Below are 20,837 nucleotides of genomic sequence, written 5' to 3' on the forward strand. Positions count from 1 at the left end.
ACAGTGGTAAGAAACTGGCAAATGACTTGACTGTTTTGTGGTACTCCAGATCTGCTAGATCAGTTGACTTTTTCACAGTACTCCAGACCTGCTAGATCCATAGACATTAAAACCAGTACACAGTGATAGCGCTGATGTCGTCCACATATTTCCAATGGAAAACTCCCGATGGCAAATGAAGCCGGAAGTATTTTAATTTGAAGCATGCCATTTTGCTGAATGTGGCTGAATGGCACCAAAGAATCGCTAAGGATCATGTTGAAATGAGCCGTAACTAGCAAAGGATCATGGTCGATGTAGTTGTTTCCATCTTGCCTGCGTGAGCGTGCTTGAGGACGGGAGACTCCTCGTAGCCTACCGGCCTGTGATTGGTTGGTGTCAGCATGTGGTCACGAGCCTCGTAGCCTGCTGGCCCGTGATTAGTCTGTGTCAGCACGTGGTCCTGTGTGACAACAAATGTAGTGGTCAGAATGTATCACTATTTAATTAAATTTCCTGATTTGTAGAGAACTTTAAAATAATTCACTGTGGCGATCGAACTTGATCATAGTAAACTAATTTTAGAGGCCTAAACGGCATCTAAAAAAAATGTGGTGCCGTTCTGGCGATCGTAATGGACAGACCAGGTTGTTTTTGGACACCGCTAGGTTGCTATGCAGTAGCCCACCAGCAGAGCTCTTGACTTCACGCTCCAGACCGGACATTGGGGGCCTGGCTAGATCCAAATAGTAGCCTATTTGTTTTCTTTCTTTAATATTTTAGGTGCGCTTGACTTTACCGATCAGGGTTGGATGGATTACAATAAAAGTAATATAATTTCGATCCCATCATGACCTGGAGTCCCATAGGGTGGCTATAATTGGCCCAGCGTCGTCCGGTTTAGGGGAGGGTTTGGCCGGGGAGGCTTTCCTTGGCTCATCGCGCTCTAGCGACTCCTTGTGGCGGGCCGGGCACCTGCAAGCTGATTTCAGTCGTCAGTTGAACAGTGTTTCCTCTGACACATTCGTGCGGCTGGCTTCTGGGTTCTGGGTTAAGAAGCAGCGTGGTTTGGCGGGTCATGTTTCGGAGGACGCATGACTCGACTTCGCCTCACCCGAGCCCGTTAGGGAGTTGCAGCAATGAAACAAGATTGTAACTACCAATTGGATATCACGAAAAGTTGGGATAAAAAGGGGGTAAAAAAAAATCTCTCAACAATAATAATAGAATTTTATGTAATCCATTGGATTACTCGAAATGAGTGACGTTTTATTTTTTACGTATGCTCTGCCCATCCAACAAAATAGATTTTTTAAACGTAAATTGACAGGTAACGGATACAAGAGAAATCTGATAATTTCATTAGTTGGACAATCAATTGTGCAATACTCTGGATGTAGACCAGAGTTTATGTGTCGGGACCCAAAGTGGGCCCTGGGCATGTGAGAGGTGGGTTGCACGTTATGAGAATACATCTAAACACTATTTCATCATAATTTGGGTCATTGGAGGACACTTTAGATAAAAGGAGTGAGGTCAATTTCTAATTTGGTTCTCGAGCTAAAAAACGTTAAGAACCGTTGATGTACACTATTCAAAGAGTTGGCAAAAACATGTAGATCTGTCAGCAAAGACAGATTTTTTTTGTGTACTTAGATGGCTCTGGTCGCTTATCAGTTGATATCAGAATTCTGAGAAGGCAGCTGGCTGTGGACGCTTATCAGTTGATACCAGGCTGCTGAATAGGCATCTTGTTTGTCATGTGTGTCTTCCCAGTGTTTGGAAAGTAAACAGGATGGAGCTGTGTTGATTAATAAAGAATGACCTTTTGTTCCTGATGAAATGTATGATGGTTCATTTCTCAGTAAGTGGGGGTCAGACTTTTTTTAGCCGACAGCCACATAGCAGTTGTTTTGGTGGGGTCAGAGGTGAACCTGCATTAGAGCTGTCAAATCCACAAGTAGCTCCTGCCACTATACACTGAGTGTACAAAACATTAGGAACACCTTCCTATTATTGAGTTGCACCCCCCCTCAGAACAGCCTCAACTCGCCAGGGCCATGTTGACTCCAATGCACAGTTGTGTCAAATTGGCTGGATGTCCTTTGGGTGGTGGACCATTCTTGATACACACAGAAAACTGTTGAGTGTGAAAAACCCAGGAGCTTTGCAGTTCTTGACACACTCAAACCGGTGCACCTGGCACCTACTACCATACCTCATTCAAAGGCACTTACAGTGATGAAAAAAAGTATTTGATCCCCTGCTGATTTTGTACGTTTGCCCACTGACAAAGAAATGATCAGTCTATAATTTTAATGGTAGGTTTATTTGAACAGTGGGAGACAGAATAACAACAAAAAAATCCAGAAAAACGCATGTCAAAAATTTTATAAATTGATTAGCATTTTAATGAGGGAAATAACTATTTGACCCCCTCATAATCAGAAAGAGTTCTGGCTCCCAGGTGTCTTTTATACAGGTAACGAACTGAGATTAGGAGTACACTCTTAAAGGGAGTGCTCCTAATCTCAGTTTGTTACCTGTATAAAAGACACCCGTCCACAGAAGCAATCAATCAATCAGATTCCAAACTCTCCACCATGGCCAAGACCAAAGAGCTCTCCAAGGATGTCAGGGACAAGATTGTAGACCTACACAAGGCTGGAATGGGCTACAAGACCATCGCCAAGCAGCTTGGTGAGAAGGTGACAACAGTTGGTGCGATTATTCGCAAATGGAAGAAACACAAAATAACTGTCAATCTCCCTCGGCCTGGGGCTCCATGCAGGATCTCACCTTGTGGAGTTGCAATGATCATGAGAACGGTGAAGAATCAGCCCAGAACTACACGGGAGGATCTTGTCAATGATCTCAAGGCAGCTGGGACCATAGTCACCAAGAAAACAATTGGTAACACACTACGCCGTGAAGGACTGAAATCCTGCAGCGCCCGCAAGGTCCCCCTGCTCAAGAAAGCACATATACATGCCCGTCTGAAGTTTGCCAATGAACATCTGAATGATTCAGAGGAGAACTGGGTGAAAGTGTTGTGGTCAGATGAGACTAAAATGGAGCTCTTTGGCATCAACTCAACTCGCCGTGTTTGGAGGAGGAGGAATGCTGCCTATGACCCCAAGAACACCATCCCCACCATCAAACATGGAGGTGGAAACATTATGCTTTGGGGGTGTTTTTCTGCTAAGGGGACAGGACAACTTCACCGCATCAAAGGGACGATGGACATGGCCATGTACCGTCAAATCTTGGGTGAGAACCTCCTTCCCTCAGCCAGGGCATTGAAAATGGGTCGTGGATGGTTATTCCAGCATGACAATGACCCAAAACACACGGCCAAGGCAACAAAGGAGTGGCTCAAGAAGAAGCACCTTAAGGTCCTGGAGTGGCCTAGCCAGTCTCCAGACCTTAATCCCATAGAAAATCTGTGGAGGGAGCTGAAGGTTCGAGTTGCCAAACGTCAGCCTCGAAACCTTAATGACTTGGAGAAGATCTGCAAAGAGGAGTGGGACAAAATCCCTCCTGAGATGTGTGCAAACCTGGTGGCCAACTACAAGAAAAGTCTGACCTCTGTGATTGCCAACAAGGGTTTTGCCACCAAGTAATAAGTCATGTTTTGCAGAGGGGTCAAATACTTATTTCCCTCATTAAAATGCAAATCAATTTATAACATTTCTGGATTTTTTTGTTGTTATTCTGTCTCTCAGTGTTCAAATAAACCTACCATTAAAATTATAGACTGATCATTTCTTTGTCAGTGGGCAAACGTACAAAATCAGCAGGGGATGAAATACTTTATTCCCTCACTGTAAATATTTTGTCTTGCCCATTCACCCTCTGAATGGCAGACATACACAATCCACTTCTCAATTGTCTCAAGGCTTAAAAATCCTTCTTTAACCTGTCTCCTCCCCTTCATCTACACTGATTGAAGTGGATTTAACAGGTGACATCAATAAGGGATCATAGCTTTCACCTGGATTCACCTGGTCAGTCGATATCATGGAAAGAGCAAGTGTTCCTAATGTACACTCAGTGTACATAAAGCAGACGTTGCCATTGGCTGCACAGATTCGCATTAACAGATCCCATGCAGCCTTGTTTACAAGTTCGAATGCTGGACTGTGATTAGGATGATAGAAATCTTCATTATTTCCATGAATGGTTTTTCCATTTGAGCATTATTATTTCTATTTCTTTACACTTTCTCGTTCTGAACTTCTAACACAAGTAGGGTGGGTGTGGCTTCGTGATATTGATCGCAAGAGCAGCTACTCATGAATCTAACACAGTTCCACCTCCAACACCACCAAAACATCCGCTATACAGCTGTCTGCTATCGCCTTAACACTTGATCTGATTGAATCTAGGTCTAAATATTTTTGGGAACAGAAGGGACAAGCTTCTATTCCCACTGAAAGTCACCGAGGACTCTGTTGTTTCCAAATGACCATGCCATTTGGGTCCTGGTCGAAAGTAGTGCACTACATAGGGAATAAGGTGCTATTTTGTCCCTGATGTGGACAAATGTGATCGCTATCATGGGTTTGTCATTAAATAACCTCTACGGTCCTGTCCCCAAGGATGGAGGAAGTTCAATTCCAGTTGGTACTTCCTCTCTACTGAGAAGAAATCCTGGACTGAGAGCAGGCAGGACTGTCTGGGGAGAGGCGCACACCTGGTGATCATTAACAGCAGAGCTGAACAGGTGAGAGGGAGGAGAGAGAGTTAGTCAATTATATTTTTGATAATTTCAACATGTTGTTACTATTTCAACTCTGTTTGCCTACCCTGACACAAAAGCATGTTTGTATGTGATAAAATTATGTGATATTTTCTTTGTGACAAAACAATAGGAATTTATCAATGAATGGGTTGGATGCCTGGACATCTACCTTGGTTTCCATGACACCAATACAGAGGGGGTTTGGGAGTGGATTAACGATGGCCAATCAGGCCAATCATCAGCTCCTGGAACTACGTGAGTGGACCTGTTCTGGATTATATTTTACCATCTAATTTGTAACAAATTCCTTTTTACTGTCTGATTATCTGTGTTTGTATTGGATGACTTTTTGCTGTCTGTTTCTATGTGCTTCATTCTATAGTTAGGACTCCTGAATTGGAGGGGGAGTGGTTTCACCTCTTTTCTAAGTGTATATAACCAGCTTCTCAGGCTCCATCTCAGTGTGATTCATTTTATAGCTAGAGGACTCATGATATCTCCAGGAGTGATAAGTATAATTTGTCTTAATCTGTTGTTGTCTAGTGCTGTCTTTTTGCTAGCTAGGGCCATCTAATTTAAGTGCTGCCTGTCTTCCCAGTAGCCTACTTGGTGTGTGAACTGCTGACTGCTCATAACTTCCAGATGATTGTTGACACATCAACCAGGATCAAGGGGCGGGGCAATTTGGGACTGTTGTTGTTTTGGTAATCAGTGGCTGTATTGGAGGGGGAGTGTTCCTCCTCTCCTAGGCAATTAGAAATTAGTACCGGGAGGTGTGCTCTTCACCTTTGCAAGGCAATTAGCAATTAGTGTTAGTACTTCAGTCTCCCCTGCTTTCTCAGCGACAGCTGTAAGCAGCGGTCATATCAGTGGTGGTCTTGTCGACACAACTAAGACCGTCGCTGAAACAAAGACGGTTCTGCCGAGTTGTTCAAGGAAGGAGTCACACCACTCTCTCACTTGAGTGTCTTACGTAGTTATTTTCTGATCTAATTTTGCTCTTTTGTAGCTTCGGCAACTATTTGTGTGTGTTCTATACCTGTTCGCTCCTCTCCCTGTAGGCTTCACAGACACTCCCCACCCCTTGGCTGCAACCCTTCTAATTTAATGTACCCTGTGTGCACAACCCATTTGGAATTCTTGGTCTCTGGCAGCGTTTGGAAATGCCGATCTGCGGTCAAGAACACAGAGTTCATCTCCGCCTATGATGCCCTTCAGTCCCTTGACTTTTTGGCCCTGACGGTGACATGGATCACCCCAGAGAACACTGCTACTTCAGCTACTCTCTCTTCATCTGACTACGTTTTCTCTCATAGTCCGAGAGCATCTGGTCGTCGCGGTGGTGGCACAGGGCTACTCATTTCTCCTAAGCAGAGATTTTCTATTTTCTCCCTCACTCATATGTCCATCTCCTCATTTGAATTCCTTGCTGTCAATTGTCCACTCGAGCTTAACGTTGTTGTTATCTATCGCCCATCAGGTGCCCTTAGAGAGTTCCTCAATCAGCCTGACACCTTAAAGCTAATTTCCTGACAATGGCTCAGCGCTCTTTATACTTGAAGACTTACACCTCTTGTTGTCCGCCTTCGATTCATTTCTTTCCATCGCTCTATTTTCCCTCCTTGCCTCTTGACCTCACCCTTCCCCAGTCCCCTCCCACTCACAAGGCAGGCAATACGCTTGACCTCATCTTTACTAGAGGCTGTTCACCTACTAATCTCACTGCAACCCCCCTCCAGGTCTCTGATCACTACTTTGTTTCCTTTTCTGTCTCCCTTTCCTCCAACCCTAGCCACTCAGCTCCTACCCAGATGGTCATGTGCCGTCGCAATCTGTTGATGGTCAATGTGTTCGCTCTCTCTCACTACTCTCTCCTCTTCTATCCTATCATCTCTCCCTTCTGCTAAATCCTTCTCCCTCCCGTCTCCTGATTCTGCCTTTTTGACCCTACTCTCCTCCCTTTCCGCATCCTATGACTCCCACTGTCCCCTTTCCTCCCGGCAGGCTCGGCCCTCCCCTCCTGCCCCGTGACTCATTGCGAGCTTACAGAACAGGGCTGTGGGCATCTGAGCGAGAAATGTAGAAAACGTAACTTCCGGAGGACCTATCATCCTTTCACTTCTTCCTCTCTACTTTCTCTTCCTCTGTATCCGCTGCTAAAGCCACTTTCTACCACTCTAAATGTCAAGCTTCTGCCTCTAAACCTAGGAAACTATTTTCCACCTTCTCCTCCCTCCTTAATCCTCCACACCGTCCCCCTCCCTCCTCCCTCTCTGCGGATGACTTTGTCAACCACTTTGAAAAGAAGGTTGACGACATCCGCTACTCATTCACTCAGCCTATTGAGTCCACTGGTCTCACTCACACAGAACTACCCTTGACCTTTTTCTCCCCTCTCTCTCCAGATGAATTCCTGCGACTGAGGTCTGGCCGCCCGAAAACCTGCCAACCTGACCCCATCCTCTCCTCCCTTCTCCAGACCATCTCTGGAGACCTTCTCACATCCCTCATCAACTCATCCCTGACCACAGGCTGCATCCCCTCTGACTTCAAAATGGCCTGATTCGCTCCCCTCCTCCAAAAACAAACACTCGACTCCTCTGACATCAAACTACAGACCGTTATCCTATTTCTCTTTTCTGTCGAAAACACTTGATCGTGCGGTCTCTGACCAACTCTCTCGTTAGCTCTCTCAGAATGATCTTCTTGACCCTAACCAGTCAGGCTTCAAAACGGGTCATTCAACCGAGACTGCTCTTCTCTGTCACAGAGGATCTCAGCACTGCCAAAGCTGATTCTCCTTCCTCTGTTTTCTCATCCTCCTAGATTTATCCGCTGCCTTGGACACCGTGAACCATCAGAAATCTCCTCTCCATCCTCTCAGGGCTGTGCATCTCAGGATCTGCACACTCTTGGATTGCATCCTACCTGGCCGCTCCTACCAAGTGACATGGAGAGGATCTGTGTCTGCACCACGTACTCTCACTACTGGTGTCCCCCAGGGCTTGTTTCTATACCCTCTGCTCTTCTCTATATACACCAAGTAACTCGGCTCCTTCTTATCCACACATGGTCTCTCCTATCATTGCTATGCGGATGACACTGAACTACTTTTCTCCTTCCCCCCCCCTTTCTGACACCCAAGTTGCGACACGCATCTCTGCGTGCCTGGTAGATATCTCAACTTGGATGTTGGCCCACCACCCCAAGCTCAACCTCGACAAGATGGAGCAGCTCTTCCTCCCGGGGAAGGCCTGCCAGCTCCAAGACCTCTCCATCATGGTTGACAACTCCACGGTGTCCCCCTCCCAGAGTACAAAGAACCTTGGCGGGACCCTTGACACCACCCTGTCGTTCTCTGCAAACATTAAAGCAGTGACTTGCTCCTGCTGGTTCATGCTCTACAACATTTGTAGACTACGACCCTACCGCACTCAGGAAGCGGCGCAGGTCCTAATCCAGGCACTTGTCTTCTCCCGTCTGGACTACTGCAACTCGCTGTTGGCTAGGCTCCCTGCTTGTGCCATCAAACCCCTGCAACTTATCCAGAACACTGCAGCCCGCCTGGTGTTCAACTTTCCAGAGTTCTCCCATATCACCCTGCTCCTCTGCACACTCCACTGGCTTTCAGTCTAAGCTCGCCTCCACTACAAGACCATGGTACTTGCCTACGGAGCAGCAAGAGGAACTGCCCCTCACTACCTTCAAGCTATGCTCGAACCCTACACCCCAACCCGAGCACTCAGTTCTGCCACCTCTGGTCTCTCGGCCCTCCCACCCCTACGGGAGCCCAGTCCAAGCTCTTCCACCTGAAGCTAGGACAGGAGAGTCCCTGCCAATCTTCCGAAAACATCTGAAAGCCTACCTCTTCAAAAAGTATCTTAAATCATCCCACAGAACCCCCCTCCACACCCCCAAAAGCCTTTTCTGAACTAACACTCACAATTGACTTTTCTCCCCCTTTACTAGCTCTGACTTTGCTGATAGTAAGTACATTTTTCCTCAATAAAGTAGCTATGACAGTGATATGTGGTTGTCCCACCTAGTTATCTTAAGATGTATGCACTAACTGTATGTCGCTCTGGATAAGAGCGTCTGCTAAATGACTAAAATGTAAATGTCATATGTATGTGTTGGATGTCGTTTTACCGTCTGTTTCCCTGTGTTGTTCCATGTGACTTTTTACCGTCTATCTGTGCTGTAGCCTGTTTAATTGCTTTTTTATTTTTTACCGTCTGTTTTGGTGTCTTGTTTATAGGTATTGGAGGGATGGGGAACCAAACAATACAAATCAGGATGAAGACTGCGCTCATCTCTCAAAGAAGGAATCAGACCCACTAAAGAGTTGGAATGACATACCATGCACAACGAAAATCCACTGGGTGTGCGAGAAGATGGCGTCCACATTGTAATTATGTGTTTAGAGTTTTGAAACGAGACATTTTGATGATCTGTTTTTTTGTTTTTGTGCTAAGCTCATTCTTATGAAAATTTGCCAAAGTAATTGGGAAATAAACATAGGTAACATGACCCTTATCTTAGCTTGGTGGGCTAACACAATTTGATTTCGCACATACAGTACCGGTCAAAAGTTTTAGAACACCTACTTATTCAAGGGTTTATCTTTATTTTTTCTATTTTCTACATTGTAGAATAATAGTGACGACATCAAAACTATGAAATAACACATATGGAATCATATGTAAAAATCAAAATATATTTGAGATTGTTGAAATAGACACCTTTGCTTTCATGAAAGCTTTGCACACTCTTGGCATTCTCTCAACCAGCTTCATGAGGTAGTCACCTGGAATGCATTTCAATTAACAGATGTGCCTTCTTATAAGTTCATTTCTTATAAGTTCATTTGTGCAGCCCAAATAAATGCTTCACAGAGTTCAAGTCACAGACATATCTCAACATCAACTATTCAGAGGAGACTGTGTGAATCAGGCCTTCATGGTCAAATTGCTGCAAAGAAACCACTACTAAAGGACACCAATAAGAAAAAGAGACTTGCTTGGGCCAAGACACACGAGCAATGGACATTAGACTGGTTGAAATGTGTCCTTTGGTCTGGAGTCGAAATTTGAGATTTTTGGTTCCAACCGCTGTGTCTTTGTGAGACGCAGTGTGGGTGAACGGATGCTCTCCGCATGTATATTTCCCACCGTAAAGCATGGAGGAGGAGGTGTTATGGTGTGGCGGTGCTTTGCTGTTAACACTGTCTGTGATTTATTCAGAATTCAAAGCATTCTGCAGCGATATGCGATCCCATCTGGTTTGGCTCAGTGGGACTTTCATTTGTTTTTCAACAAGACAATGACCCAAAACACCTCCAGGCTGTGTGTGGGCTATTTTACCAAGAAGGAGAGTGATGGAGTGCTGCATCAGATTACCTGGCCTCCACAATCCCCCGACCTCAGCCAAATTGAGATGGTTTGGGATGAGTCGGACAGCAGAGTGAAGAAAAAGCAGCCAACAAGTGCTCAGCATATGTGGCAACTCCTTCAAGACTGTTGGAAAAGCCTGGTAATATAGTAGGTCAGTATAGACCATGTATGCTGTACTGTTAATATAATAGGTCAGTATAGACCATGTATGCACACTGGTAATATTAGAATAGGGCAAAAGCCTTGGTGTATGGGTGTGTAGAAAATCCTTGTTACTTTGTCTGGACAATTGTCGCCACCTGGCGAAATAGATTGGAGCTTGCACTTCAGTTCCTCCTTCCATAGCTCTGGTCCAGGGCGTTAGTGTGCATTCCTCTTCAGATTAATATTCTCTTGGAAGTGAAAATCGCACTAACGCCCTGAACCAGAGCTAGGCCTATGGCTATCAGCTACAAAAAAAAAAAAAGTGAATAATCGATTCACGTGGAGGTGGAAGACATTGCTACATCAAAAGAAAAATGTGCTACAATATTCTGCCACTATCCCTATAAATAGTATGCGAATGTATGATACTAATAATAAACATTTAAATAAAAAATACAATATCCAAATCGAAGTAAATATCATTAATTTGGTATTCAATTTGTAAGGCTACCACAGCTACACTAATGTTGTTTAATGTTATGCTACGTTCAAAACCAAGTGGAAGGTGGTATTTATATATTTACATTTTATGCATTTAGCAGACGCTCTTATCCAGAGCGATTTACAGTTATTGAGTGCATACATTATTTTTTATTTTTTTCATACTGGCCCCCCGTGGGAATCGAACCCACAACCCTAGCGTTGCAAGCGCCATGCTCTACCAACTGAGCTACACGGGGCCACATATGACTGGGAAAAATCGACTTTAATGCCCCTCCAACTCGTAATTACTAATGGGAAATCCCTGAGCTTCAACTTCTCCCACATGTTGACCTCTGATGCCACCTACTAAGGAAATGACCTCGATAAGAGCATTTTCGGCAGTTACATTACACAACAAAACATTATTGATAAAAAACGATCTATTAATATGGTTTTTGAACACTATAATTAGTTTACAAGCATGATGGCTGTACTTTAAGTTAATGGTTGAGGCAGCTTGTTGGCCATTATCTAATCGGTATTTCGCAATGAGGTCAAAGCATGTGAATGCATCCAACTGGTATTTACAACTTCACAACTGGTAATTACTAGGGGTGTGTCGACATGGCCATACTCGTATTCGTTATCATATCTGTAAATTGACAGTTGATAGTCGGATCGGATGATACTCGTGATCGTAAAAAACGTAAATGTTCTAACATGCCTAAGTAGCCCTGCACGTTTATAGACCAAACAACCTGCAGATTAGGAGCCGCGGAGGGGTGTGTGTGTCTGACCTATGTCTGTGTCCTCAATTTGCGGAGGGCAGATAATTTTGCTATCAGTCAGAATGCACGTTGGCGTTTCATCTTTTTTCCCTATCCTCGCCCGTTTGTTAGATATTATGCACATTGATAGCTTGATAGCAAACGTCCTTGACATTTCATTTATCATAATAGCAGGCTAACATGAATGATCAGACCGAAACAAAAGTGAAAGTGATCGGGTGAAATCATGAAGCAAGTGGAAAGAGAAATACAGCTTCACTCTATCCAATCAGAGCAGCAGGATCAATATACAGCCCGCCCTTCTCTTTAAAGACAGGCAAACTAGCCAGCTGAGCTTTTTAGACGATGTAGCGCCTTACTTGACTGACTGACATGAGAAAGACGCATGCTGGCACCCGAAAATTACTTTTTTTCCGATCACAGATTATTAAAAAAATACTCTGATCATAATCGTATCAAGAAAATTGCCCATATCCGTTACTATACCCGTTTGTCCGACTACTTGGCACACCTCTAGTAATTACCACCTTCCCACTTGGTTATGAAGGCAGCATAAATTGATGGAGTAATGCTGCGTTCATAACAGAGTGAGAAGGTGGTAAGTACCAGTTATGACGTCGTAAATACCAGTTGGATGCATTCACATGCTTTGAACTCATTGAGAAACTGCAATTGGCTAAAAGCCAACAAGCTGCATCAACCAAATCAAATCAAACACAATTTGATTTGCCACATGCGCCGAATACAACAGGTGTAGACATTACCGTGAAATGCTTACTTACAGCCCTTAACCAACAATGCATTTATTTCTTAATAAAAAAGTAAAATAAAACAACAACAACAAAAAAGTGTTGAGAAAGAATGAGCAGAAGTAAAATAAAATAACAGTAGGGAGGCTATATACAGGGGGGTACCGATGCAAAGTCAATGTGCGGGGGCACCGGCTAGTTGAGGTAGTTGAGGTAATATGTACATGTGGGTAGAGTTAAAGTGACTATGCACAAATAATTAACGGAGTAGCAGCAGCGTAAAAAGATGGGGTGGGGGTGCAAATAGTCCGGGTAGCCATGATTAGCTGTTCAGGAGTCTTATGGCTTGGGGGTAGAAGCTGTCGAGAAGCCTTTTGGACCTAGACTTGGCAGTAGCAGAGAGAACAGTCTATGACTAGGGTGGCTGGAGTCTTTGATAATTTTGAGGGTCTTCCTCTGACACCGCCTGGTATAGAGGTCCTGGATGGCAGGAAGCTTGGCCCCAGTGATGTACTGGGCCGTACGCACTACCCTCTGTAGTGCCTTGCGGTCGGAGGCCGAGCAGTTGCCATACCAGGCATACCTAAAAGTATGAATATCATGCTTGTAAACGAATTATAGTGTTACAAAAACATAATAATAGATTGCTTTTTATAAATAATGTTTTGTTGTTGCATTTAACTGCCGAAAATGCTGTTCTGGAGGTCATTTCCTTATTAGGTGACGTCTGAGGTCAGCATGTGGGAGAAGTCTGAGCTCAGGGATGATAGACGAGTTTCCCTCTATTACCAGTTGGGGGGGCGTTCAAGAGACATGGTAAATACCACCATCCTACTTGGTTATAAACGCACTATTAGTCGCAGCGCGTGCGGGTTGACCGATTCCGCTTTTTCGGTCGGTGAGGAAATATTCGGGTGAAAGGTTAGGCAACGTTATAACTCAAACTCCAGTAACAAAGTCCACAGTTACTTTCCGGACACTGCGACAGATCGACTACTATATCCAATCCTGAGATCCACCGACAAGGCAACTTTCTCCAGCAGTCGTGGGCGACCCTGAACTGAAGCAGGTAAAGTATACAGACATTGCACACTTTTCTACCCTAATGTTCCGTGTTTGTTTAGTCCAAATGTTTATCGAATTTACAAGTTCCGCGTTTAGGAGACGTAGGCCTACACTCATTCAGTCGATTTTGTGGTGGGAAATGTGAACACTGCGTAATTACGCATTTACTAACGGATTTCGTACGAGTGAGGATTCGGATTAGCTAAAAGTAGGACTCGTCCCAATCCGTTATCTGGCTGCTTGGATGAAATGTTTACCAGCACGCATGTAGCCTACGGGCGGGTTCTTCCGCTCCTCGCCTTTTTGTTGTTGTTGCTGAAGTAGGTATATTCAGCATGTTGACACCTGATAAACATTGAATTAACAACACATATTGATATCAGTTTATCATTAAGCATAACGCCTATCATAGAGTAGCTTGGTCGTCTGCTTCAAACCAATAATTAAACTTCAACCACAGACACCGACTACTGGAATACGAGTTGGTTGTATGTAGGCTACAGTAGGCATACAAACAGATTTGGGACCAGCCTTGGGTTTTGTAATCTTGTCTGAACAAGTGCATATATTGCATTCCATAAAAGCCAATTAATCACGACTAGATTTCATTCTGAACGGCTGCTTTAGTTCATTGCCGGGGTGTCATTTCTCTGCAAGAAGTGGACGCATTCGAGATCAAAGTCGTTACTGCCACCCATATAGCAACCCATAGCAACACTGTTGCAAAGTAGCTGTAATTAAGTTTTCTGAAATCAACAGTGGCAGTGCTTATATGTCTTTTCATTCAATTACCAAATACTTTAATGGAAAACATAGATGGCAATAGTTCATCAGCTTTACACCGTGAAATATAGCTAGGTAAGGAATGTACTTTTTGTTGTTGTTGCAGAAGTAGGTCTATTCCGCATGTTGACGCCTGAGAAACATTGAGTTAACAACACATATTGATATCAGTTTAGCATTAAGCATAACGGCTAGCATAGAATAGCTTGGTCGTCTGCTTCAAACAAGTGCATACATTTGATCTCGAAACCTGAAGAATAGGCCCAGGATAGCTGGACATAGTTCTTCAGTTTTATGCTGCAGTAATCAGCATATTCAGGTAAAGAAGTAGAATCATTTGAATTACACAACCGGTCAAACGTTTTAGAACACCTACCCATTCAAGGGTCTTTCTTTTTATTTACTATTTTCTACATTGTAGAATATTAGTGAAGACATCAAAACTATGAAATAACACATATGGAATCATGTAGTAACCAAAAAAGTGTTAAACAAATCAAAATATATTTTATATTGTCACGATCGTCTTCAAAAGGAGTAGTAGACCAAGGCGCAGCGTGTGAAATAAACATGACTTTATTTAATTAAAGTTACTAAATACAAACAAAAACACGACTCGTGAAGTCCAACGGTTAAACATACCGACACTGAACAAAAACCCACAACACCCAAGAGAAAACACAGTTTAAATATGGCTCCCAATCAGAGACAACCAGCCGACAGCTGACACTCGTTGCCTCTGATTGGGAGTCACACATGCAAACATAGACATAGACAACCTAGAACAACCCACATAGAAAATGAACACATAGAATGCACACACCCTGGCTCAACATATAGAGTCCCAGAGCCAGGGTGTGACAGTACCCCCCCCTAAAGGCGCGGACTGCGACTGCGTCTTAACAAACCCCAAACAGGGGAGGGCTGGGTGGGCATTCCTCCTCGGAGGCGGCTCCGGCTCCGGCCTTGACCACCACCCCTCCATAATACCCCCGTAGCGCCCCTGGTCCGGTCTGACCCCGCTGGCTGGATCTGGACTGGACATAGACGGAGCGGATAGCTTACGCTCCGTTGTGGAGCAGCTGACCGGTCTTACCAGGCTGACGACTCGCACCCCGGGCTTGGTGCGAGTAGCAGGAACGGGCTGAACCAGGCTGACGACTCGCACCCCTGGCTTGGTGCGAGTGGCAGGAACGGGCTGGACCAGGCTGACGACTCGCACCCCTGGCTTGGTGCGAGTGGCAGGAACGGGCTGGACCAGGCTGACGACTCGCACCCCTGGCTTGGTGCGAGTGGCAGGAACGAGCCGGGCCGGGCTGGCGACGCGCACCGTAGGTTTGGTGCGAGTGGCAGGAACAGGCCGGGCCGGGCTGGCGACGCACACCGTAGGTTTGGTGCGTGGAGCAGGGACAGGCCGGGCTGGGCTGGCGACGCACCCCGTAGGCTTGGTGCGTGGAGCAGGAACAGGCCGGGCCGGGCTGGCGACGCACACCGTAGGTTTGGTGCGTGGAGCAGGGACAGGCCGGGCTGGGCTGGCGACGCACCCCGTAGGCTTGGTGCGTGGAGCAGGGACAGGCCGGGCTGGGCTGGCGACGCACACCGTAGGTTTGGTGCGTGGAGCAGGGACAGGCCGGGCTGGGCTGGCGACGCACCCCGTAGGCTTAGTGCGTTGAGCAGGGACAGGCCGGGCTGGGCTGGCGACGCACACCGTAGGTTTGGTGCGTGGAGCAGGGACAGGCCGGGCTGGGCTGGCGACGCACACTGTAGGCTTAGTGCGTTGAGCAGGGACAGGCCGGGCTGGGCTGGCGACGCACACCGTAGGTTTGGTGCGTGGAGCAGGGACAGGCCGGGCTGGGCTGGCGACGCACCCCGTAGGTTTTGTGCGTGGAGCAGGAACAGGCCGGGCTGGGCTGGCGACGCACCCCGTAGGCTTGGTGCGTGGAACAGGAACAGGCCGGGCTGGGCTGGCGACGCACACCGTAGGTTTTGTGCGTGGAGCAGGAACAGGCCGGGCTGGGCTGGCGACGCACACCGTAGGCTTAGTGCGAGGAGCAGGGACAGGCCGGACCGTACTGGGGATACACACCACTGGCTCTACTCCGGGAACTGGAACGGGCCGGACCGGACTGGTAACACACCCCAGTACCTCTCGCCGTGCCTCTAAACCTCCTTTCCCTACTTTGACCAGTGAGCCCCGTAACCTGGTGGCCTTTTGAATTCGCCCCTTCTCTGCCTCCGTCAGCCCCGTCGTCCATGCCCTGTGCCCCCCCCTAAAAATTTCTTGGGGGTGCCTCTCGTCCCTCCGACGCTGCTCCCACATCCAGGCTGCCGATTCCTGGACACGCTGCTTGGTCCTTTGATGGTGGGTTTTTCTGTCACGATCGTCTTCAAAAGGAGTAGTAGACCAAGGCGCAGCGTGTGAAATAAACATGACTTTATTTAATTAAAGTTACTAAATACAAACAAAAACACGACTCGTGAAGTCCAACGGTTAAACATACCGACACGGAACAAAAACCCACAACACCCAAGAGAAAACACACAGTTTAAATATGGCTCCCAATCAGAGACAACCAGCCGACAGCTGACACTCGTTGCCTCTGATTGGGAGTCACACATGCAAACATAGACATAGACAACCTAGAACAACCCACATAGAAAATGAACACATAGAATGCACACACCCTGGCTCAACATATAGAGTCCCAGAGCCAGGGTGTGACATATATTTGAGATTCTTCAAATAGCCACCCTTTGCCTTGATGACAGCTTTGCACACTCTTGGCATTCTCTCAACCAGCTTCACCTGGAATGCTTTTCCAACAGTCTTGAAGGAGTTCCCACATATGCTGAGCACTTGTTGGCTGCTTTTCCTTCACTCTGCGGTCCGACTCATCCCAAACCATCTCAATTTGGTTGAGGTCGGGGGATTGTGGAGGCTAAGTCATCTGATGCAGCACTCCATCACTCTCCTTCTTGGTAAAATAGCCCTTACACAGCCTGGAGGTGTGTTGGGTCATTGTCCTGTTGAAAAACAAAGGATAGTCCCACTAAGCACAAACCAGATGGGATGGCGTATCGCTGCAGAATGCTGTGGTAGCCATGCTGGTTAAGTGTGCCTTGAATTCTAAATAAATCACAGACAGTGTCACCAGCAAAGCACCCCCATGCCATAACACCTCCTCCTTCATGCTTTACGGTGGGAAATACACATGCAGAGATCATCCGTTCACCCACACTGCGTCTCACAAAGACATGGTGGTTGGAACCAAAAATCTCAAATTTGGACTTCAGACCAAAGGACACATTTCCACCGGTCTAATGTCCATTGCTCGTGTTTCTTGGCCCAAGCAAGTCTCTTCTTGTTATTGGTGTCCTTTAGTAGTGGTTTTTTTTGCAGCAATTCGACCATGAAGTCCTGATTCACACAGTCTCCTCTGAACAGTTGATGTTGAGGTGTGTCTGTTACTTGAACTCTGTGAAGCATTTATTTGGGCTGCAATTTCTGAGGCTGGTAACACTAGTGAACTTATCCTCTGCAGCAGAGGTAACTCTGTGTCTTCCATTCCTGTGGCTGTCCTCATGAGAGACAGTTTCATCATAGCGCTTTATGGTTTTTGTGACTGCACTTTTTCCGTATTGACTGACCTTCATGTCTTTCTGTACAGCACTTCGAGATATTAGCTGATGTACGAAGGGCTATATAAAATAAAATTGAAATTGATCTTAAAGTAATGATGGACTGTCATTTCTCTTTGCTTATTTGAGCTGTTCTTGCCATAAAATGGACTTGGTCTTTTACCAAATAAGGCTATCTTCTGTATACCCCCACTACCTTGTCACAACACAACTGATTGGCTCAAACGCATTAAGAAGGAAAGAAATTCCACAAATTAACTTTTAGGAAGGCACTTCTGTTAATTGAAATGCATTCCAGGTGACTACCTCATGAAGCTGGTTGAGAGAATGCCAAGAGTGTGCAAAGCTGTCATCAAAGCAAAGGGTGGCTATTTGAAGAATCTCAAATATAAAATGAAGAAAAACCCTTGAATGAGTAGGTGTTCTAAAACGTTTGACCGGTATTGTACAAGAAGAAGACTTTATTGTCCATTATCTTGCAGTAGAGAATGAAAATGTATTTTTGCTCCGAACCCAAAGTAGCTTAATCTGTTTTTATGTCATATCAATAGTTTTCATGACCTGCCCTGAGTAAACATGGGTAAACAATAGTTTTCATGACCTGCCCTGAGTAAACATTGGTAAACAATAGTTTTCATGAGCTGTTCTGAGTAAACATTGGTAAACAATCGTTTTCATGACCTTCCATGTGTAAACATAGCTGTGATAGGATGTATTAGGATATGCACAAAGGAATGCAAATATTTACACTGTGATTTCCACCCAAGACACACAACACATGTTCTATATCTCTCTCTCTCTCTCTCTCTCATACACTCAGACCCCTGTCTCCTCCTCCTCCTCTTCCATCCAGCCAGTCTCTACAGATCTACTGCTTTAGACCAGAGGAGCAGAGCACCATGGTTGTGTCCAAGGCCTGGACGTTACGACAGCACTTCCAGGGTTTCCCCAAGGCTAGTGACTTCCATCTGAGGGAGGAGACGCTGCCGCAGCCCAGGAATGGACAGGTGAGGATAGGATAGGATAGTCTTTGAAGGGCAATTCCACCACTTTTCAATCTTATTTTTACTATCTGCAGCACAATACCAGTGTCTACATATTTGGAAACAGTGCATTTCTATGTTTTGTAGAAAACATATATAACATTACAAAGTTCTACCCGATGACATCATCAAAAAAACAAACAGTGGTTTTCCAACACTGAGATTCGCGGTGAAGTGGAGAGCAAGAAAACACCTTACCTCTGGGAAACTCTTTGCAGGTTTTGAAAATCACAGTTTTTTAAACTTTTAATCCTACCCTGTGATGTCACAGAGAATATTTGTTTAGGGCCTTCTTATGTTTTTAAGCACAGATCATAGACACACACTGTTTTCATATACAGTGGGGAGAACAAGTATTTGATACACTGCCGATTTTGCAGGTTTTCCTACTTACAAAGCATGTAGAGGTCTGTAATTTTTATCATAGGTACACTTCAACTGTGAGAGATGGAATCTAAAACAAAAATCCAGAAAATCACATTGCATGATTTTTAAGTAATTAATTTGCATTGTATTGCATGACATAAGTATTTGATACATCAGAAAAGCAGAACTTCATATTTGGTACAGAAACCATTCTTTGCAATTACAGAGATCATACGTTTCCTGTAGGTCTTGACCAGGTTTGCACACACTGCAGCAGGGATTTTGGCCCACTCCTCCATACAGACCTTCACCAGATCCTTCAGGTTTCGGGGCTGTCGCTGGGCAATACGGACTTTCAGCTCCCTCCAAAGATTTTCTATTGGGTTCAGGTCTGGAGACTGGCTAGGCCACTCCAGGACCTTGAGATGCTTCTTACGGAGCCACTCCTTAGTTGCCCTGGCTGTGTGTTTCGGGTCGTTGTCATGCTGGAAGACCCAGCCACGACCCATCTTCAATGCTCTTACTGAGGGAAGGAGGTTGTTGGCCAAGATCTCGTGATACATGGCCCCATCCATCATCCCCTCAATATGGTGCAGTCGTCCTGTCCCCTTTGCAGAAAAGCATCCCCAAAGAATGATGTTTCCACCTCCATGCTTCACGGTTGGGATGGTGTTCTTGGGGTTGTACTCATCCTTCTTCTTCCTCCAAATACGGCGAGTGGAGTTTAGACCAAAAAGCTCTATTTTTGTCTCATCAGACCACATGGCCTTCTCCCATTCCTCCTCTGGATCATCCAGATGGTCATTGGCAAACTTCAGACGGGCCTGGACATGTGCTGGCTTGAGCAGGGGGACCTTGCGTGCGCTGCAGGATTTTAATCCATGACGGCGTAGTGTGTTACTAATTGTTTTCTTTGAGACTGTGGTCCCAGCTCTCTTCAGGTCATTGACCAGGTCCTGCCGTGTAGTTCTGGGCTGATCCCTCACCTTCCTCATGATCATTGATGCCCCACGAGGTGAGATCTTGCATGGAGCCCCAGACCGAGGGTGATTGACTGTCATCTTGAACTTCTTCCATTTTCTAATAATTGCGCCAACAGTTGTTGCCTTCTCACCAGCTGCTTGCCTATTGTCCTGTAGCCCATCCCAGCCTTGTGCAGGTCTACAATTTTATCCCTGATGTCCTTACACAGCTCTCTTGTCTTGGCCATTGTGGAGAGGTTGGAGTCTGTCTGATTGAGTGTGTGGACAGGTGTCTTTTATACAGGTAACGAGTTCAAACAGGTGCAGTTAATACAGGTAATGAGTGGAGAACAGGAGGGCTACTTAAAGAAAAACTAACAGGTCTGTGAGAGCCGGGATTCTTACTGGTTGGTAGGTGATCAAATACTTATGTCATGCAATAAAATGCTAAATAATTACTTTAAAATCATACAATGTGATTTTCTGGATTTTTGTTTTAGATTCCGTCTCTCACAGTTGAAGTGTACCTATGATAAAAATTACAGACCTCTACATGCTTTGTAAGTAGGAAAACCTGCAAAATCGGCAGTGTATCAAATACTTGTTCTCCCCACTGTATGTAGACACTGGATTGATGCTGGAGATATTGAATATGAAGTTGAAAAGTGGCGTAATTACCCTTTAATGTCCCAGAGGGGA

General features: G+C 45.4%; 1 protein-coding gene across 4 annotated transcripts in view; it reads left to right on the forward strand.

The window, feature by feature from the left end:
- The first annotated feature begins 13,022 nt into the window (after positions 1–13,022).
- Positions 13,023–20,837, forward strand: part of LOC311110126 (prostaglandin reductase 1-like) — a 35,826-nt gene continuing 28,011 nt past the window's right edge. For 2 of the 4 annotated variants that reach the window (XM_084188695.1, XM_084188693.1), the window contains exons 1-2: positions 13,145–13,349; positions 18,621–18,774. In XM_084188695.1, coding sequence (XP_084044821.1) covers positions 18,667–18,774 — 108 coding nt within the window. In that variant the 5' untranslated portion in view covers positions 13,145–13,349; positions 18,621–18,666. Of the gene's footprint in view, positions 13,350–18,587; positions 18,775–20,837 lie in introns of all 4 variants that reach the window. The other 2 variants (XM_084188694.1, XM_084188692.1) reach the window with 2 other exon arrangements.

Source organism: Coregonus lavaretus, assembly GCF_964263955.1.
Source record: "Coregonus lavaretus genome assembly, contig: SUPER_35_unloc_2, whole genome shotgun sequence".
Lineage (NCBI taxonomy): Eukaryota > Metazoa > Chordata > Actinopteri > Salmoniformes > Salmonidae > Coregonus > Coregonus lavaretus.